We start from the raw sequence: 20,580 nt of genomic DNA on the forward strand, positions 1-20,580 counted from the left end.
TTGGGAGAGGGGTGGCGTGGAGCCGATTCCCGGTCCTCGGGGGCGCCGGGAGGGCAGCACCTGCTCCCTCCGCCTCGCCGTGGACCCTGCACCGGGCACTATGGTGCTTTGGGTTTTGGATTGTATTTTTAAAAGTTGTGTTTATTTCAAGGGGAAGAACGTTAGGGCGAGCTGCCATCCGCTGGTTCACTCCCCAAATGTGTGCGACAGCCAGAGCTGGCCAGGGCCGGAGCCAGGAGCTTCTTCCAGGCCTCCCACGCGGGTGCAGGAAGCTGAACGTCAGCGGAGACTCGGATGTGGAGGCGGGGCCGGCCCTGCTGCCCTTGCTCTCGGTCTGGAAGGGGCCGTGGCGTCTCTCTCTCCCGGCTGTGGCTCGGTGTGCTCTTGAGCCCTTGTTTTGCGCACGCTGGTGGCCGCCTCGAGATCCCGGGGTCAGATGGGGGGTGGTGGTCCCCGTCGGGAGCCACATGATGTCTGCTCCTTTGTGTGCTGTCCCCAGCAGGTGAGGCGCAGCACCTGCACCCGATCATTTGTTTGCTGTGCTAACTGGAGTATTTTCATAACTAGGCCTGCAGTGCCTGCTGTTCCTGTCAGGGGGCAGGAGCTCAGTTCTCTGTCCTCTAACCAGGCCCCGTGGCACTGGGTGATTTCCCCGTTGGCCTCTGAAGGCGCCCACCTTGGAACTGGGCGTGCAGACATAGGGATTTAGACGTATCCGCGGGGCTGCAGGGAGCCGCGTTTATTACCCTTTTTGAAGTCTGACTGTCCATCGTCTGGCTGGGGGCACTTCACTTCTGTCCGAACCTCTGGTTTGGCTTTTCTGGCACCTCTCCTGTGGTTGCCACCACCCCTTCTGCAGTTTTCCTCTATGGGGTGGGGCCCGGGAAGCCCCTGCAGATCTGTGTCTGGGGCCTTGGCCCCATGGGAGCTGGGGGTCGGTGTCCCCCGCATCCTCTGGTGGTGGTCTCCAGATGCTTCTAACAGCTGTGGCCCGAGGTCTGCCTTTTACTGCTTTACATGTGGGGGTCCTGTAGGGGTTTTGAGATTCAGGAACTACGCCACTGCTGGTCTCTTCCCAGAATCATCCTGCACACAGGATCACACGCTGCTGTGGTGTCTGGCTCTGTCTGCCTTGACCTTTCTTGGAGTGCAGCGGCCCAGCTGCTCGGGACAAAGTCCTTTGTGTGGATCTGTCGGGTTCAGCACCTCTGCTCCTACTCCAGCTTCCCACGGATGCACACGCTGGCCGTCTGACACCAGTGCTGGGCCCCTGCCACCCACCAGGGAGACCAGGATGGAGGTCTTAGCTCCTGGCTTTTACTTGGCCCAGCCCTGGCTGTTGTAGGCATTTGGATGCAAGATCTCTCCCTCTCAAAACCAAAACCAGAAAGTAACCTTCTGTGTTTATCCAGGATATCAGTAGTTTCAACTGGCAGAATTGCATGGAGTTTCTAGAAGTCCAACCTTTTAAAATTATTTTTCATGGATGAATCAGGTAATTAAAGGAATCATCACCTGCTGCCTCATTCCTCAAATGGCTGAGCTGGGCCAGGCCAAAGCCAGATGCCCCAACCTTGTCTGCCACGTGGGTGCAGGGGCCCATGCACCACAGCCATCTTCCGCTAACTTCCCAGGCGCATTAACAGGGAGCTGCACTGGAAGTGGAGCAGCCGGCTCAAACTGGTGCTCCCGTGTGGGATGGCGGTGTCTCATGGGCTGCATTCACCTGTTGCACCCTAGCACCGGTCCCTTCCTGAACAGTCGCCGTCCTGTCGTACTAAGTGCTGGGCTTGCAGTGCAGCCTGTGGCCTTGCACCTGGCTCTGCCTCCTCGTCCTAAGGATTTGATCTCAGGAAGCGTTTTACGCCAAGTGAGGGGCTCTGCCAGCTCCTTTAGAAAACAGTTGTCAGTGGGAGCAGTGCCACCAGCATCCGCTTGGAATTACGGCAACGCACAGATGGCCCCGCCTGCTGCCCAGATGCTGCAAGAGGCGGTCCTCCATAGAGCACTTTAAAAAGATGCCGCTCATCTGATGAGTGGATAACACTTACTGAACCTCCGTGTAAGTCCTGCCTGGCACTGGTGTGAGGTTTACTTGTGTTCTCTTTGCGTCCCCCGGGTGTCAAGGCAGCGTGCAGCCGCATGCTGGAAGCCAGCACTGTTAGGGGCGCTCACGCGGCCACAGACATGTGAGTGCTTTTCACAGGTCGTGGAGCAGCCTCAGATTTAGCTTTGTTTCTCTGCGCACCGTGGGCCATGCATATGATTAGCAGTTCCATGTTAGTGGTGCCATGGAAGATATGGTCCTCCTCCTGACACGGTATCTAGAAACGTATACAAGGGACCCACCTGGGCTGTCCTCAGAATACTTAACAGTAGAATATTACTACGGGTTTGTTTTCTTTTTAGTTCACGCTGAAGATCAGAAAAGAGACGGCATGAACTCACGGGAGCAGCAGGAAAAGCAGAACCGTACTCTCTGAGTGGAGCTGGAACGGGACCCCGCAGAGCTCGCTCCAGAACTGTGCTAAGTACAGTGTGCACGAAGGCTGACCCCTGTGTGCGTCACAGGAAGCAGCCACTGCCTTCTAGACAGTTTTGTGGGGGTACTTGGGAAGTGTCCATAATAGGAGGTAGAAGTCTGTGAAAACTTTTTGCTAGTAGGCTTTTTGTAAGAAGAGCAACACCAAAAGTAGAACACGAGTTCTCCGCAGTGTGTTCTGGGACATAACTGTGTGTACAAGCGGCAGCCCAGCCGACGCCCGTGTGCACTCACTCCCAGAGCACCGACTGGAAGCACAAGCAGCCTTGGCCATGGGTTCCAACAAGGCCCCCACAAAGCTGATCTGGGCCAGGGTCCTCAGACTACTTTTGCAGTAGCCCTTGTCATTCTTAATGAACATAATGCTAGTGCCTGGTAATCTGAACACTTGTGGATGCTAGTTTGACCTGTGTGGGCAAAGCCAGCCTCATCTAGTAAGTCCGGTTACCAAGAATGGGCAAAACGGGCCACGGCCCAGCTGCCGCCTGCCGCACCTCCTTTATACTGGAGTTAAAGGGAGCATCACTGATGTCACAGCATATATACGGTGTCACAAACTGGAAATGTTTAGAAAGGCAGGATTAATGAATAGCTTGTGACAGTTTATGCTCACAAAACATTTAAAAGTAAATCACAGTAGTTATGGCATTAGGTTTGGCTATGGAGGGCCACTAGGCTGTCACCACTGTGCGACGGCAGAGCCGCAGGACGGGTTTGCACTCACGTTCCATCTCCAGCTCGGCTGTTCTCTGTGGTGTCCCTTCCTCGAGTCAGGATTCTGCAGCAGGGAGGAGCTGGCCTCGCAGCATCTTCTCCAGGGCCTTCCCAGCCTCCCCTAGTGTCCCTGTGAATTCTCGGTTCAATCAGTGCACATCCAGTGTCTAGCTTTTAAACCAGCTTTCACTCCTTCCAGCTGTGTCCTTCATCCTCGGGTTAAGGGTGAGGTCTCGTGGAAGGAGGTGGGGTGCCAGGAATCACATCGTCGTCTACAGCCCCAAAGGCCTGCGCTGCTGCTGGTTTCCTCTGACCACGCAGAGGGGCTGGGGAACAGTGGAGAGGACTCATGGCCCTTCTCTGCCAGTCTGGGTCTTTGGGGTCATTCAAAATGAAATCAACAGCTATTCCTTATTAACTAATCGGTACTAAACTATTTTACTTTTCTGTACCATCTGAAAATTGTGTGTGGACATGAGTAATGGGTTTATTGATTTTATATTTTTCCCTGCACATAGGACCATGGAGCTTCCTCCAGCAGCCATGGATTTGATTCCATGAGTAATCTAATCATTGCAATACTTAAGACTTGTGTGATGGAATTTGGGAAATAAACCATTATTGGTAATTAAGTCAATATGCTGTCATTACATACCTAAACTAGCCTGGTTGTTTTGTTGTAATTTCTGATAACTGGTTATGTACAACCCGAAATGGCAGGAGAGAATTACAAACCCAGTGTCATTGAAGGTCCAGGGATTGGTCTACTCCCACTGTGTGTTTGGCTTAAAGAATTATTACAAATGATGGTTGGGGGGACACTGTTAGCTTAGTATTCAGTCTTAAGAAGTAGGAGAAATGTGTATTTAAGTATTTTGTGTGCTATTTCACAGTTCAGAGAGCAGTAATTTTAAAGTGTAAAATGACTGTCCTTTAAAATTCATTGATAAATTCTGCTCAAGTATGCACTGAATGATCACTCAGCAAATATTTTCCCATGTACTTCAGAAAAAATCCCACCACCACACACACCTCTGCCGAAGTTAAATAACTTGAAACAGTCTCATCTTTAAAACTATACACTATCTCAGATAATCAGTGTTTCCTGTGAACAATCGCACTAACCCTCTGGGGACAAATAAACTTGTTTAATGCTGAGTGGAGGAGACCTTACCCTGCTCACGCTCCTGGACAGCGCCACAATGGGTGCTTGGTAAGTCCTTGGCGGAGTCCGCTAGTTTCTGTGAGTCTCAGAGCAGTGCTTAAGTGACAGGGTGACAGAGGATGTCTTATCCCAATGAGATAATTCAGAAAGACCGCTACCTCATCCACACTCACAGCCGAGGGGCATTTAAGAGAGACCACAGCTGCCTGCTTTTCCTTTAAGCCCAATCTGGCTGTAACGCTCCTTGCGCTGGATTTTTGAGAAGGGCTCACTCAAAAGCCATTCTAGAGGCCAGCAGGTGACACATCTGATCAAAACAAAGCACTGTACTTTCCTAGGGGTGGCTCATGCTTGAATCCCAAGGAGAAGCTGGGATTCAGAGAGCAGCTGCCCATGAACTTCACAGGATCCTCGAGTGCATTCTTGGTTTCAGGGGGAGGCACTGTGGAAGATGGCAGTAAAAACCTTTTAGTGCAAACATAGCTTGTTATACTTTCATCTCTTCAAAAGCAAAATTGGCCAATGTCTCTGGCAGGTGTGAGGCACCAAAAATGTTGAGTCACCCTAAATTTTACAGTCCCTAATAACCAAAGCAACAAGTGCTGTGCCCCCACCTCCGCATTTTGAGGCAGGTGAACCACTCACTTGTGTTTAGGTTGGTAACTGCAGATCCCAGACCAACTGATTCCCACTACCTCCACGTTCCTGTCCATTCCCAGCATTGCCTTCTCATCAAGTGTTTCCTTTTGTAGGTCTCAAGATGCTAAGGGTCTTGTTCTGTTTCTCTTTGGTCTTCCCTTGGCACAACTCACTGCTTTTAGGATTTCTTACCCCTTAGAGGATCCATGTGCCCTGAAGTGAGTGGACAGCAGTTACTGATTCCACTCCACCCAGTATCAAGTCCTAGCAAGATGAAGCCTCTTTGCTCAGGTTTGTTCTAGAGTTGAAGATAAAAGCAATTAACCATTTCAATTCTAAGTGTAAATACAGAAGTGGAAGGTACTGCAACATACTTCACCTCCATGCATGTTCCTGGGATTGGGCTGAGAGCTGCAGTTCCCCGTTGCTGCCCAGCAGTGCAAGGGAAGTCACTTGGCTTTGACGCAGATCTACAACTTGACACATGGATGCACGTGGCTTTCGAAACATATGAGGCTGAAAACCAAGCTGAGCCACTGTGAGGTGGTGGGTGGGGGCCTTATGACCTTATGTACTTCTACCAGCAGAGGGAGGGGCCTCCCTGGAGACGAGACATTGCAGCTGACGTGGCAAGATTGAGGGCAAACTAGCTTGAAGAAAGAACAGCAGCAGGTGTGGCAGGCAGTGCTGCTGCAGAGGTGGGAGAGGCAGAAGGGAACAACAGGGTGTTCTGGGGGAGGGGAGGTCGTGACCCAGAGCACAGTGCCGGTTCCTGAGGGCACCATGTCAGCAGGCTCACATCTGACAGCCCTCAGATCCTGCCAGCTCCTCCCAGATCACAGCGGGTCGGTCCCCAGGGCTGCACTGCACTCTGCTCCACAGCCGACTCCAGCTCCTGCCCGCTCCTGAAGAGCTGCCTGTTGTTGCCAGCGACCTTTACCCAGCAAATCCAAGGGCAGAGGTCCTTCCTGACCGCCCGTAGGACAGGGCCCCCACACTGTTGTAATAGAGCCTGCAGGGAGGCCTCCCCCAGCACGCAGAGGGACGGGGAAGCAGCTGTCTCCCAGCTCGCTGACCAACATCTAGGGAACTCCTCGTCCTGGCCAGGAGTCTTCCAGCATGACCTGCTTGAGGACTGGCTTTCTGCAGGCTGTCCCGTCTTCTCCGGGCAGCCTCCTCACTGCCAGTTCGCTTCTGCAACGTGGCCATCCCACATCTGCCCAAGCTACCTGTACTTCCTGATCAACTGCAAGGCCAATGTTCTGACATCTCTCCACCCAGACAGCACCTTGCAACTCCCTCAGATCAGACTGCTGCCGTCTTCACCAGGACATCCCACAGATGCCTCAGAGATCGGCTGAAAATTCTCACATCCAAACCTGGATTCACTTACTGTTCAAATAAGCAAGCAGCACCACATTCATCTAACATTACAGCACTAACGTGAGTCCCGGTACAGCTTACTCTGCTAACACTGTCACCCTGTACAGAAGACAGGTCTCGCCCACCTGCCGAGGTTTCCCCACCACCACAGCAAACACCAACTCAGGGACAGGAGTAGGAATGGCTAGCAAAGGAAGGGCGGGCCCCAGCACTGGACACTGAAATGGACACAGGGACTGATGTCCACTTCTCAAAGCCAGAGGATGGCGAACAGACCTTCATTTTCAGGTGGTAGAGACTCGATTTTAGAGTTTCCTAGTTCTCAGAAACATGGCAGCACAAAATGGATAAAAATAGGCTTAATGACCAAACTAAGCGAGGGATAAAGGTAGAGGGGAAAATGAGTAAATTACAAGAAGGAGTATGACACATTTAGCCCTAGATCTAATTCTCTTCCTTGTGTTGGAATAACGTCACCAGCAATGTGCCAGAAGTGCCGGTTGCAGATGTTTCACACAGCTGTATTCCCATAGTTTATGGTGTTGGGACACAAAGTCACAATGTATTCTCCCTCCTGCATTTCTAGGTCTCCCCAAAACCCCTGTATTCTGCCACAATCTCACACAAGTGTCTCATAAACCCCCTCACGGGAAACTTGGTTTTTGAAGTGTTCTAGTATTGAACAATAAAGTCCTTACTATGTGTCTCAACAAAGTGCTACTGTTTTTCATCTCTAGTAGTGCATTTTTTGTCAAATTTATTAACCTTTACAAACACTATTTTCACTCATTCATTCATAAAAAATGATTTATGGTTAAATCTGTAATAAAACCATATAACGTTCATCAATGCATTAAGACCAGTTTCATCCATGGAACATAATAAACCACTTTAAAGCAGCAGTTTTCATTCACGTCATATAAGGCTGTCCAACTGAAAGTATTCCTTAAGGTGGGCAGTTAGCCAAGAAACCCATTTCACGTCACATTACGTGGTAAGACACACGGACAGATGCTCTCAGAGTGGAATCTGAAAGTAGACCCTACGCCTCCACGGGTACCTCTTCAGTATCTCAGACAAGTTTCACAACAGGAAAGTATTTGTGAGCCGAGAAATCAAATTCAGGAGGAATCTGTAAAGAAACCCAGATACTAGTCATATGCCTACAGAAATTCAGATGGTAAAGACTCAATTTTAGAGTTTCCTAGTTCTCAGAAACATGGCAGCACAAAATGGATAAAAATAGGCTTAATGACCAAACTAAGCGAGGGATAAAGGCAGAGGGGAAATGAGTAACTTAGTTCTCAGTTATGGTGATAATGAGAAACCAGGCTGAGCAGCCATTTGCTAAGCAGAGTTAAGAAAGGGCAAATGGGCTTGAACTAGAGGACAGGACTCCGCTGAGGGCCAGCACACGCTCTCACTACAGGGTCACTAACAGCACTAGGCAGGAAGCAGGACAGGGACGGGAGACAAGACACCAGGGAAATAATGAGGGAGCCGAGTGCACGGAGTGGGCAAAGCTGCTAAGACGTCCTTGGTGGCTGGCCTGTGACATGAGCACGCTGACCCAGGAGCACTAGGGAGAGCGCACACACTCCCCTATCCTGTGAGCCATTAAAGAGAAGTCTTTAAGTCACTCACTTTCCCACAGGTAGGTGCCTTTTAAATATTCCATACCTCTCCCATACATTTGCCTCACATTGGTTTCATCCCAGTTTATGCACTAATTTACACAGCAGGGGGAGGGTGGCACGGAGGAGATTTACTGAACGTTTTAGATGATTTTTATGCAGTGGGTTAACTTCTGTAATATTTATGTATCTTACTGAAAAAAATGGTCTAATAATTTACGACCACTTGTTTTTCCAACAGCATTCTTACCTTAGATTCTTTCTTGTGTCCTCCTGCCAATAACTTCATAACCACAAAGTTGGGTTTGGCAACCTTTAAAATTCTGTTGACCTAAAACAACATTATTAAGTTATCAAAACATAAGATTTATAATTGAGGGGCCAGTGTTGTGGTGTAGCAAGTTAAGCTGCAACCTGCAATGTCAGCATCCCATATGGGCAGCTGTTAAAAGTCTCAACTTCAAAGCCAGCTAACTGCTATGGCCTGGCAAATCAGAGGATGGCCCAAGGACTTCGGCCCCTGCCATCACGTGGGAGACCTGGAAGAAGCTCTTGGCTCCTGGCTTCGGATAGGCTCAGCCATTTGGAGAGTGAACCAGCAGATGGAAGCTCTTCCTAACTCTGCCTTTCAAGTAAGTAAATAAACCATTTTTAAAAAGTTCATAATTGGAGCCAGTGCTTTGGTACAGCGGGTTAAAGCCCCGGCCTGCAGCACCGGCATCCCACAGGGGCTCCAATTCAAGTCCTGGCTGCTCCACTTCCAATCCAGCTCTCTGCTGATGGCTGAGAGAGCAGTGGAAGATGGCCCAAGTACTTGGGCCCCTGCACCCACATGGGAGGACCTGGAAGAAGCTCCTGGCTCTGGATGGGCTCAGCTCCAGCTGTTGTGGCCATTTGGGGAGTGACCCAGCAGATGGAAGACTGTGCCCTCCCCCATCTCTACTTCTCTAATTCTTTCAAATAAATAAATCTTCAAAAAAATTCATAATGGAATTTTTTATACTATAGTTACAAATAGGAACTTTGCATATGAGAATATTGATATTTTTATTAAATAAAGGCAATTTAAAATTACAGACCACATATCATACATCCCTTAATAACATAGAACTCCATTTTAATTAACTCTGAAATCCTAACAGGGCCATTTCATCTTGTGTTCACGAAGACAAAGAACATTCAGTAGCAAAGCCCTGCAAAGGAAGCCCTGGACAGTGTTTGAAGCCTGGATGCTGGAGTTAGGCGACGGCCTAGCTATGAAACTTGGGGCTGGTTCTCCAGCCTTTTTCTCATACTCATCTTGACAACAGAGATGACAAGTCTCCCTAGCCTGTAAAGGCAATGCGGGAGGATCAGGCAAGTTAGAATACACTCAGGGAATGGAACTATGCCTGGCAGGTACTAAGTATTCTATGGGTGTTAAGTATTTATTTTTCCTTTGAAAGGCAGAGTTACAGAGAGCGAAGGGGGGAAGAGAGAGACAGATATCTTCCATCTGCTGGTTCACTTCCCAAATGGCTGCAAGGACCAGGGCTGGGCCAGACTGAAGTCAGGAGCTTCTTCTGGGTCTCCCACGTGGGTGCAGGGGCCCAAGCACTTGGGCCATCTTCTGTTGCTTTCCTAGACACATTAGTAGGGAGCTGGATTAGAAGTGAAGCAGTTGGGTTTCAAACCAATGCCTACAGGGATGCCTGCATCATGGGCAGCGGCTTTACCCACTGTAGCACAGCACCGGCCCCACTGTGAACTATTTCAGAGGGCCACTTGTTCAAAACACTCTGAACACAGGAATCACACAATAAAACAGAACACTGAATTTCTCTTACAGACTGACTCAATTAGAAGGAAAAGTTTCGGCTACTGCCTTACTGAACTCTTCCTGGAAACAGGTACCACAAGTGCAGGACTGACTGACCTGGCTCCAAAGCAGATACCTGTCTAGGACAGTTCCAGCTGGACGTGTAACAGGCTCCTCAAATGGAACACATCCGAACCTGAGCTCCTGCCTGCCCAGCCGCCTGTCCCTCTCCACTAATGAATCCACCCAGTTGTTCAAGACAAAAATCAGGAAGTCATCCTCAACCCTTCCTTTTCTCTCACATCCCACGTTTCATCTCTCAGTCAACCCAGATGATCTGACCTTACAATGCATGGAGAATGCAGTCACTTCTGATTGCTCCCACTGTCCCCACCACTCCTCCCCGGGTCACTTTGGCCTTCTCCCTGCCCCAGGACAGCATGGTGCCAGAGTGATCCTTGCAAACAGAAATCACATCTGCAAAATCCTCTGGCTCAAAACTCTCCAAGGATGGCTGTTTTATGCAGTGATTAAAATGCTGTTTAGGGGGCTGGCGCAGTGGCACGGTGGGTTAAACTGCCACCTACAATGCTGGCATCCCATATGGGTGGTGGATAGAATCCTGGCTGCTCCACCTCTGATCCAGCTCTCCGCTAATGTGCCTGGGAAAGCAGCGGGAGAGAGACCAAGTACTTGGGTCTCTGCACCTACATGGGAGACCTGGAAGAAGCTCCTGGCTCCGGCCTGGCCCAGCCCTCGCCGTTGCAGCCATCTGGGGGGTGAAGCAGTGGATAGGAACCCCATCCCCACCCTCTGCCTCTCCCTCTCTGTAACTCTGCCTTTCAAATATTTTTAAATTTAAAAAATCCTCTCCAAACAGCTTATGCCCTTGTTTGCTCCGCTGCAGTGACACCAGTCCCGATCTGCCCAGCACCTCCCTGCATGTGGACTCCTGAGCCCAGGAGGCCCCATCTGTGGGCAGCCACCTGGCTCGCCGCCTCGCCATTGTAGGATCTGCTCAAAGGCTGCCTCTCTCTCAACCCCTTACCTCCTGCGGCATTAGAGTCCCCGTGAGTCCCCATGCTCAGCCAGACTTTGTCTTCACAGAACTCTGGCCTTTTAAATAGTACATATTTATTTTTCTACTGTTTGTAAGCCATCATCTCCCCTTGCTCCCAAGAGGGCTGGGATTTCAGTGTGTTTATTTTGCGCTGGAGACACAGTGGGCACTCAATCTTTGTTAATAAATAAATGAATTTTCCATTAAATAAAATATGCCATCTATTATAGGGTCTTCAGATTTTATATCCCCCCCCCCCCTTTTTTTTTTTTTTTGGACAGGCAGAGTGGATAGAGAGAGACAGAGAGAAAAGTCTTCCTTTGCCATTGGTTCACCCCACAATGGCTGCCACGGCCGGTGCACTGTGCTGATCCAAAGCCAGGAGCCAGGTGCTTCTCCTGGTCTCCCATGCGGGTGCAGGGCCCAAGCACTTGGGCCATCCTCCACTGCACTCCTGGGCCACAGCAGAGAGCTGGCCTGGAAAAGGGGCAACCGGGACAGAATCCGGCACCCTGACTGGGACTAGAACCCAGTGTGCCAGCGCCGCAGGTGGAGGATTAGCCTAATGAGCCTTGGCGCCAGCCTAGATGTTATAATCTTAAGAGGGAGTCCCCTCCCAGGAAGCAAACACTGTTACTCATTTTCATCTAACTTTACAGAGATCTTTTTACACTTTTCCATCCTGAAGAACATCCTGCCACAGTATATAAGATCTTCCTTGTCCTTTTAATGACACACAGCATTCCACTGCTGATGAACACTGAAGTTTCTTCCTCATTTTCGCTATCAGAAATAAGTTTCTTCCTCATTTTCGCTATCAGAAATCCTGCTGCAAAACACTTTCTCACGTGTTAATCACTTCTCTCACCTCCTGTATGTGTGTATCTATAGGTCTAAGCATCAGTGCCTTTTTTTTTTCTTTGAACAAAGGCAGAGAGACACACATCTTCCATTTGCTGGTTCAGTGAATCCCAAATGCCTGCAATAGCTTACAGTGGACCAGGGCAAAACCAGCAGCTTGGAACTCAAATCAGGTCTCCCACGTGGGTGGCATGGACCCAGGTATTTGAGCCATCACCTGCTGCTTCCCACAGCGTGCACAGACAGGAAGCTGGAGTCTGCAGAAGACCCAGGACTTGGAACTCCGATACAAGATGGCAGCACCCCGACTGGTGTCGTGACCAGTGAGCACCACCACTGAATGGCCGCCCTACTATCTGTGATTTTTTTTTTTTTTTTTTTTTTGACAGGCAGAGTGGACAGTGAGAGAGAGAGACAGAGAGAAAGGTCTTCCTTTTGCCGTTGGTTCACCCTCCAATGGCCGCCGCGGCCGGCGCGCTGCGGCCGGCGCACCGCGCTGATCCGATGGCAGGAGCCAGGAGCCAGGTGCTTTTCCTGGTCTCCCATGGGGTGCAGGGCCCAAGCACCTGGGCCATCCTCCACTGCACTCCCTGGCCACAGCAGAGGGCTGGCCTGGAAGAGGGGCAACCAGGACAGAATCCGGCGCCCCGACCGGGACTAGAACCCGGTGTGCCGGCGCCGCTAGGCGGAGGATTAGCCTAGTGAGCCGCGGCGCCGGCTACTATCTGTGATTTTTGATAGCTGTTGTCATACTACTACCCATCTGTGGAAGCTGTGCCAAGATACACTTTTCAAAATGGCGTATTCACACTATACGGAACAATTATTTACCAAATAGATGGTTTCAATAAAGTTAGGGATACAGCAAATTATTACAATAGCAAAAGCCTGAAACTTATTATTTTATTTAATTTCATTGCTGTCTCTCTCTCTCTCTCTCTGCCTTTCTGTAACTCTGCCATTCAAATAAATAAATCCTTAAAAAAAAAAAGACATAATAATTATGTTTTAATATAGTGAACTAGAGATTACAGCAACAATTTAAATGTTGACAAGTTTGAGCTAGGGATCAATCTCATTTCTATCCCTTATGCTTACTTTATGGTTCTGAGACATAATCTCTTTGCACTGATTTCTCAATTTACCCAAACCAGGTGTTTGTATTACCTTGTTGCTAAAATACTTTTATTCTCACAAGGTTACATTGGCAAAGTGATTCGAAATCACTGGGAGCGACATGACAAGCTGAGTTTGTTGATACTACAAACTTCATTTGTCTTTCTAACTTTTAATTCAGTAGTAAAGTAAGCATTTACTGCCAAGTTTTCCCTGTGAGTCCAGTCTCACCTCATGGTCCGGGTTTGGGATATTTTCCAATATCATTTTTGCCTGCTGAAAGTGCTTACTAGCTGCCACATACAGCTCAGGAGACTGAGGAGGAGGGCTATATTTGTTGAGGTCAGACATTTCCTAAAAAGAAGGGCAATTATTATTTAAGACATACTTAATAGAAAAGACTCTTAAAATAATTTTTCAATTATTATAGAATTCTGCAATGATTATCCATTCTTATACAGTGGAGCACTTGGCACATCTTCCTATTTTTTCACATGTAATAGTGAATTCTTGTCCTCATGTACTACTTACTATTCTGGTAACTTGAGCAAGTGTCAATGGGATGAGTACACCCAACAAAGTCAAAGAATTTTCACAATATTTAAAGCTGCTGTTTTTATCACCTAACCCACTAGCCCAAGAAGCCTAATTTGATTTTTTTTTTTTCACAAAACTGCTAGTATGAACAGTAGGTCTCTAAGGCCTAAGACTCAAGATTTTACAATCATCACTAAGCAGGCTCACCTTGAACTGCAGGTAGTGCACTGGTGGCGGCGTCATCACACTGTTGAATGGAGCAAACCTGTGCTCGTACCGAACTTGTTCACTATCAAGCTCGAACTTAGGTTTGCGTACTTTGCCATCCATGTCAAATGCTACCATGGTCTGAAGGAAAAAAGGAAATGAGAAGAAAGATGACGTCAATGTGAGGAAGTGGTCATTTATACAGCTTTTATACATGGTTAGAACAACTCGAGGAGAGTACTAAGACGGTGTTGGACACCTGCCTTCCACCGGTGTGTGATCAGCTCCACTTCTGACTCCAGCTTCTTGCTTGTGCACACCCTGGGCAGCAGCAGGTCAAGGCTCAACTACTTGGGTCCCTGCCCCTTCCATGGGAGACTCAACAGATGGAGCTCTGAGCTCCTGGCTTAGCCGGGCCAAACCTCAGCTGTTGGTGGGCATTTGGCAAGTAAATCAACAGATGAAAGATCTCTCTGCCTCTTTCAAATAATAAGTAAAATTTATAAAGAACAATTCACAGCTCAGCAATCAGGAAGAGAAAAACTGGCTTTTTAGTATTCATTTTATGTACCATTTTTTATAGAAAGTTTCGAAGTTCCAATGTTCAATGAATTACTCTTCTCAGTGAAATTACATGCACATTACTCTTCCATGCCTCATGCTTTTACAATAGCACTGAAACCTTTAAAACAAAATATTTTTTAAAAAGATTTTATTTATTTGAGAGGTAGAGTTAGAGAGAGAAAGGTCTTCCATCCGCTGGTTCACTCCCCGAATGGCCTCAACAGCCAGAGCTGGGCTGATCTGAAGCCAAGAGCCAGGAGCTTCGTCCAGGTCTCCCATGTGGGTGCCATCCTCCACTGCTTTCCCAGACCATTGCAGAGAGCTGGATGGGAAGTGGAGCAAGTGGGACTAGAACCGGCACCCATGTGGGATGCTGGCACCGCAGGCGGAGGCTTTATCTGCCACACCACAGCAGCAGCTTCATTAGCTGTGTCTTCTAAGTGCATCAGACTTGTGGTCTTTCATTACCTCGGAGGGCCTGGCCCCTTGTGATGCACGCACCTCTCTCTGTGGAATGGCTGATTTATTAGAGGTTTTTTCCAAGAACCCTTGGATCAGATGTGGACTTGGCATTAGTAGGAGGTGGTGGTATCCAGCATTTCACTGGAAAATGAATCGTTTCTAGGTAGGGCCAGCCAGGCCTTGAACCAGCGTCCATATGGGATGCTGGCACCGCAAATGGAGGCTTAAGCCCAGTATGCCACAATACCAGTCTCCAAATAAAATATTTTTAAATAAAAATAGAACGGCCATAAGCATCTAGGTCTGTTTTCCACACAGAAGTCCATGTTCTTTTACATATTTTAATATGCTGCTTAAATAAATTCTTAAATTGTTAAGTGACAAAGAATTAGTAGTTCTCATTATCCCAGGAAAATGCCTGTTTTTGCTAAAGCTGTTCAATGTGAAGACTACCCCATTCCTAATATACTTCTAGAAAAACTCAAGCCTCTCTCTTTGAGGAAACCTTTCCTGCCCATCAATCAGAAGCAGTCTCTTCCTTTTGCTACTGCTTGTATCAATAGGATGTCAGCTGGCCTCCGTTGTAGCGAGGCATTGGGGACAAGGGGCACATCTGATCAGAACTGGCACCTACAATATTCTCAGAAGGCACCTGAGACACAGCAGGGGTTCAAATGTTTGTCCAGCAAATTCATGGAAAAACTAGTATTGAGGAAGGGTAATCTTCACGCAGCTGGGAAGTAAAACAAAAGTGAAATTTGAACCTAGAAAGAATCCCAGAAAAATGTTTACTTAAAATAGCTATAAAGAAACAATATACCATATGGCTAAAAGGGAGTCACATTCAACAACTCACTTTGAACATTCCAGCACACATGTTCTGATAGGCCTGGCTCATTGTGATCTCGCGGCTCAATGGGCGCACTGTAATTAGAAAGAGAAATCACCCAGACGTCTTCCCCTCTTCCTCTTGTACCACTGCTAGAGAGAATCTAATCAAATAATATTACAGTTTGTTTACTAAATGAAAATTTGTTTGCTTGCATAGGCTACATTTTCAGCCAAAAGCTACAAATAATAAAATACAACTGAAAACTTAAAACAATCATGCTTTCCAAATAGCTAATACCATAACATTCTAGTATGAAGTAATTTTAGGTTTTCTGAATTCATTACACAGAGATCTAAACTGTATACAGGAAACACATGAATAGACTGATTTAATGACCGAGCTGAAGCGCTCAACTGCTCAGGAAACACAAAGTCCTGTTCCTTACAGACGCACCTCCCCTCCCCAGTGGTGAGTGGGGCAATCCCTCCGAGACACTTCTCCTCCCCGCTGGTGCTCAGCTGCTGCCTCTAGCTGCTTGGCTCCCCTTGCTATGACAGCACAGCTCCAGAGCAGCCTCCCTGTGCACTCACTGTCAGGCTCCGTGGAAAGATCAAGGGCCCGATGTCTTGTCCTTAGCTATCTGCTGGTATACTCCATGCGGCTGCTGCTGCTTGATCTAACACCCACGGATACACGGAATGGCGAGGAGGAGAGAAAAGCAGGGAAAGGAACCCAAAGGGCTTGTATCACAGTACTGGGACTGAGTCCCTGCCTTATGATGTCTTTTAGAGGTGACAGCTGGGAACTAAAATACAATGACTTATTCACCCATCACAATTTACAAGTAGCTCGCCATCGAGTTCTTTGTGGAAATTAAAGCATACGCCAATGTTCTTAATCGCTAAAGTTTTAAAATAATCCACAGCACCTTTCTTTTTTTTCTTTGTTTTCTTACTGCTACGACCTTTCTGCTGCTCTTCCATTATTCTCTCCTCTGCCATCTGAGAGCCATCCGCGCGACTCAAGGTTGACATCAACCATGCATAGAGGAATTCAGAGAGATACCTTAAAGGATACAAAGTGTTAATGGTAGATGTCCAATGGGATAGCTTTATCAATGTATCTGTTAGTAATAGCAGACGTTTTAAAATGCCCTAAGTTTTAAAAAACGTTATCCAATTAGACAATACATTAGAACTTATGATATTCTTTTTATATTTTATAACTTCTCAAAAGAGTTCTTGGTAATTTATATAAATAATCAAAAAGAACAGCTGTTAAACTGTTTTTACTGTGTCAGGACACATTTCACCTGCCTATTAAGTAAATATCTCCTTTGCCTCCTAATCACTCAAGAAAATAAACACAGAAAAAGATAAGGCTATTGGTAATATTCAAAAACCACTCTTAAAAATCTAAAGCACTCAGGATTGTAATTTACTTGGGTTTACCTGACAAATGCAATGTGAAAAGGAATCTTGAACCAGATGTTAACTGTTCTAGAAGTTTAAGCTAACAAGTATAACATTCTTCTTAGCTGGAAAAGTAGTTCAAATCTAGAATATATAAACTTTACATCCCAGAGTTCAAGTCCTGCCTGCTCTGCTTCTGATCCAGCTCCCTGCTAATGTGCCTGGGAGGCAGCAAAAGGCAGTCCAAATATTTGGTCCCTGCTACACATGTGGGGTCCCTGGACAGTTCCAGGTGCCTGGCTTTGGTCTGGTCCAGTCCCAGTGGTGGAGGCCTTTTGGGGAACGAACCTGAAGACTGAAGATTGATCCCTCACACTCCCACTCTGCCTTTCAAATAAGTAAAATAAATCAAGCTATTAAAAAAAAGTATTACCAGATACAAATGATTTTCTCCTTATCATACTATAAAATTTGAGGGTCTGTAAACTATACCTTATCTCAACAAAGAGTTTCTATAAAGGATTAAAGGTGCCTCTACCTTCTGATTATCTAATCCAGGGACAGATGAGACAAGGGTAGCTGACAGGATTCAAGCCTTTCCTTTCAAATAGGTACTCAATGAGCTTTCATTAAGTGCTTTATAAAAATTAACACACATAACATACATAAGGAAAGTCAGAGTGCTGATGTTCTCTATTAGTAGTTCTTTTGAAAGAAAATTCATTTTTTGAAGACAGAAAAGACAAAGATGGACAGAGATCTTCTATCCCCTGGTGCAGAATACCTGGGGCTGAGCCAAGCCAAAACCAGGAGCCCAGAACTCAGTGCGGGTGGCAGAGACCTAACTACTTGAGCCTCCCCTGCTGGCTCCCAAGGTGTGCATCAGCAGGAAGGTGGCTCGAGAGCGATGATGGGGCTTGAAGGCAGGCATTCCAGTACGGGATGCGGGCATCTTAACCACTATGCCAAACACCCAGCTCTACACCCAGTCCTTCTTTCTTAAGTTACCATTACTAGGCCAACAATCTAAGAACTAGTTAGAAATGCAAACAACTGAGTCTTACCCTAGAACTTATAAACCAGGCTAGGAAATGAGCCCTGCAATTTGTGTATTAATCTGCTTTCTGAATGATTATGATACACATTAAAGTTTTCTTTTTTTTTCTTTTTTTTTTTTTTTGACAGGCAGAGTTAGAGAGTGAGAGAGACAGAGAGAAAGGTCTTCCTTTTTCCATTGGTTCACGCCCCAAGTGGCCGCTATGGCTGGCACATTGCGGCTGGCATGCTGTGCTGATCTGAAGCCAGGAGCTTCTCCTGGTCTCCCATGCGGGTGCAGGGCCCAAGGACTGGGCCATCCTCCACTGCCTTCCTGGGCCACAGCAGAGAGCTGGACTGGAAGAGGAGCAACCGGGACAGAATCTGGCACCCCGACCAGGACTAGAACCCGGGGTGCCAGCGCCGCAGGCAGAGGATTAGCCTATTGAGCCACAGCGCCAGCCTGATACACATTAAAGTTCAAGAGGCACTGTTTCTGGGGTGATCCTTTGGTCAAGGGGTTCCAACAATGGTTGGGATGACTGCATCCCACGCTGGAGTGCCTGGTTTTGAGTCCTGGCTCTGCGTCTGATGCGAGCTTCTTCCTCATGCACACCCTGGTGACACGGGTGGACAAGTCATTAGGTCCCTGCCACCCCGTTGGGAGACCTCAACTGAGTTCTCAGCTCCTAGCTTCGGTCGCTGTGGGTATTTGGAGAGTGAACTGGCAGACAGGAGTTTTTATCTGTTCCTCTCTCAAATAATTTTTTAAAAAACAAAAAAGGGTTGCTGTTTCTACTGTTCATTTTCAAAGAGTCCACATGCTTCAGTGATCACAGGAATAACAAAACAATTTTTCTAGGAAAATGCATAAACTCACTCTGTAATATCGAAACCAAAGAGCGGTTCAAAACTAACAATTTCATCATCTGTTAAGAGCTTTCAGTGCTCATGATAACAAAACTATGTCAACAGCATGGAAGAGAATTACTTTCCTTCCTCAGAGCAGTGACTCCAGAAAATATACAATATCTTCATTACTAAATTAAATAAATTTTAAAATGAGTTCAAAAGACTAATTCCATTAAAGTCTAATGGACTAATAAGTTCATGTGTTTGTGATGGGCAACACAGGTCACATTTATTTAAAATTATCTCCATTCTACACTAACAAAAGACTCAATATGACTTCTTAAATTTTGAATATTCTTATTCTCTTTTTATGACAGCTTTTCTGTGTATAAATATTCTCAAATATCCTCTGAGAAGGTCCTTTTGTCTGAAATAGTTAAGCCCTCAGGGATCATCTTAGCTAGGATTTTTTCTCAGAAGAGCTGATCTTCATTTGCATTTTAACTCCATCAAGTTCATTCTCAACCAGTACCTAGCGCCACTGAAGTTATGACAAAAATGTATTCATTTTTCTCCGTAAGTGCAAATAGAAGATCTTTAATTAACCCATTTAGTTTGGAATCACTTTTATTTACATAAATAGTCAAATGGTTGTAAAAATATATTCATACAATGCTATAGCACTTAAAAGATGTTTGGGAAGATTTAGCTCCAATTTTCATTATTTTTCCAAGTGCCCCACAGCTAAACTTAAAATACGTTCAACAGGGGCCGGCGCTGTAGCACAGTGGGTTAACGCCCTGGCCTGAAGCGCCAGCATCCCATATGGGCACCAGTTCGAGACCTGGCTGTTCCACCTCCTGTCCAGCTCTCTGCTATGGCCTAGGAAAGCAGTACATACAGCCCAAGTCCTTGGGCCCCTGCGCCCATGTGGGGTACCTGGAAGAAGCTCCTGGCTCCTGGCTTTGGATTGGCGCAGCTCTGGCCATTGCAGCCAACTGGGGAGTAAACCATGGGATGGAAGACCTCTCTCTCTCTCTGCCTCACCTCTCAAAAAAAAAGTTACACTCTGAATTCTATGTGTTTGTCAAGCTCTAATGTGCTTCAGGGACTACGAATTCTCACTCTAACTACTGTCTCACCAATATATGTAGTAGTACTCGTGCATGCTGTAGAGCTCCAATTCAAAGCCGCTTAGAAGATACTGTATCATAATTCGAAGATTATGGTAGAGGACCCAGGTCCCTAAACAGGCCAAGTGTTGCCTCTGGGGCTCCTGTTTCAACAGCATGGTGTGAAGCGCAGCGTCCACCTTCTCCGCCTGTCAAATCAAATGGCATCAATAAACTTTAAAAAGAGTTGAAAATAGCATATGAACAGAAAATTTAAATTTTGCCACCCAAAGACGTTTATACTTTTAAATGCATTTGTGGTTAGGTCTACGTCCAAGTTCTGATTTCACAATGGTTAGTATTCACCTAAACATTCCTGAAGCTAACTGACTTCAGGCTTTTACTTACATTATCAATAGATATGACCTTCTTATTACAATGTGAACTTGGGTATAAAATTACAGTTCTATACATAGTTTTCATTTGTCCTGATTACAAAAAATGTAGCTTAAGACATTCATCAGTTCAAATTATTTAGCTCTTTTGTAAACTTCCTGTGTTACACATAACTATTATATTTTATGTGAGAAGAAACTCATCATATTGAAAAGTCAACCAGTTAAAGTACTTCTCAAAATTGCTTTAAAAAATCTAG

General features: G+C 46.6%; 2 protein-coding genes across 5 annotated transcripts in view; one reads left to right on the forward strand and one right to left on the reverse strand.

The window, feature by feature from the left end:
* GOLM1 (golgi membrane protein 1) overlaps window positions 1-3,888 on the forward strand; it is a 53,646-nt gene extending 49,758 nt beyond the window's left edge. The window contains exon 10 of the mRNA XM_008257408.5: window positions 2,410-3,888. Within this exon, the coding sequence (XP_008255630.1) occupies window positions 2,410-2,483 (74 nt within the window). The 3' untranslated portion in view covers window positions 2,484-3,888. The remainder of the gene's footprint in view (window positions 1-2,409) is intronic.
* A 3,278-nt stretch (window positions 3,889-7,166) lies between these two features.
* Window positions 7,167-20,580, reverse strand: part of NAA35 (N-alpha-acetyltransferase 35, NatC auxiliary subunit) — an 83,203-nt gene continuing 69,789 nt past the window's right edge. For all 4 annotated transcript variants that reach the window (XM_089335974.1, XM_002708297.6, XM_089335977.1 and 1 more), the window contains 7 exons: window positions 19,956-20,134; window positions 16,443-16,579; window positions 15,539-15,606; window positions 13,657-13,797; window positions 13,144-13,266; window positions 8,328-8,408; window positions 7,167-7,575 (listed from right to left, as the gene is read on the reverse strand). In XM_089335974.1, coding sequence (XP_089192100.1) covers window positions 7,516-7,575; window positions 8,328-8,408; window positions 13,144-13,266; window positions 13,657-13,797; window positions 15,539-15,606; window positions 16,443-16,579; window positions 19,956-20,134 — 789 coding nt within the window. In that variant the 3' untranslated portion in view covers window positions 7,167-7,515. The remainder of the gene's footprint in view (window positions 7,576-8,327; window positions 8,409-13,143; window positions 13,267-13,656; window positions 13,798-15,538; window positions 15,607-16,442; window positions 16,580-19,955; window positions 20,135-20,580) is intronic.

This window comes from Oryctolagus cuniculus, chromosome 1 (genome assembly GCF_051225735.1).
Source record: "Oryctolagus cuniculus isolate XC-2025 breed Fujian yellow rabbit chromosome 1, ASM5122573v1, whole genome shotgun sequence".
Lineage (NCBI taxonomy): Eukaryota > Metazoa > Chordata > Mammalia > Lagomorpha > Leporidae > Oryctolagus > Oryctolagus cuniculus.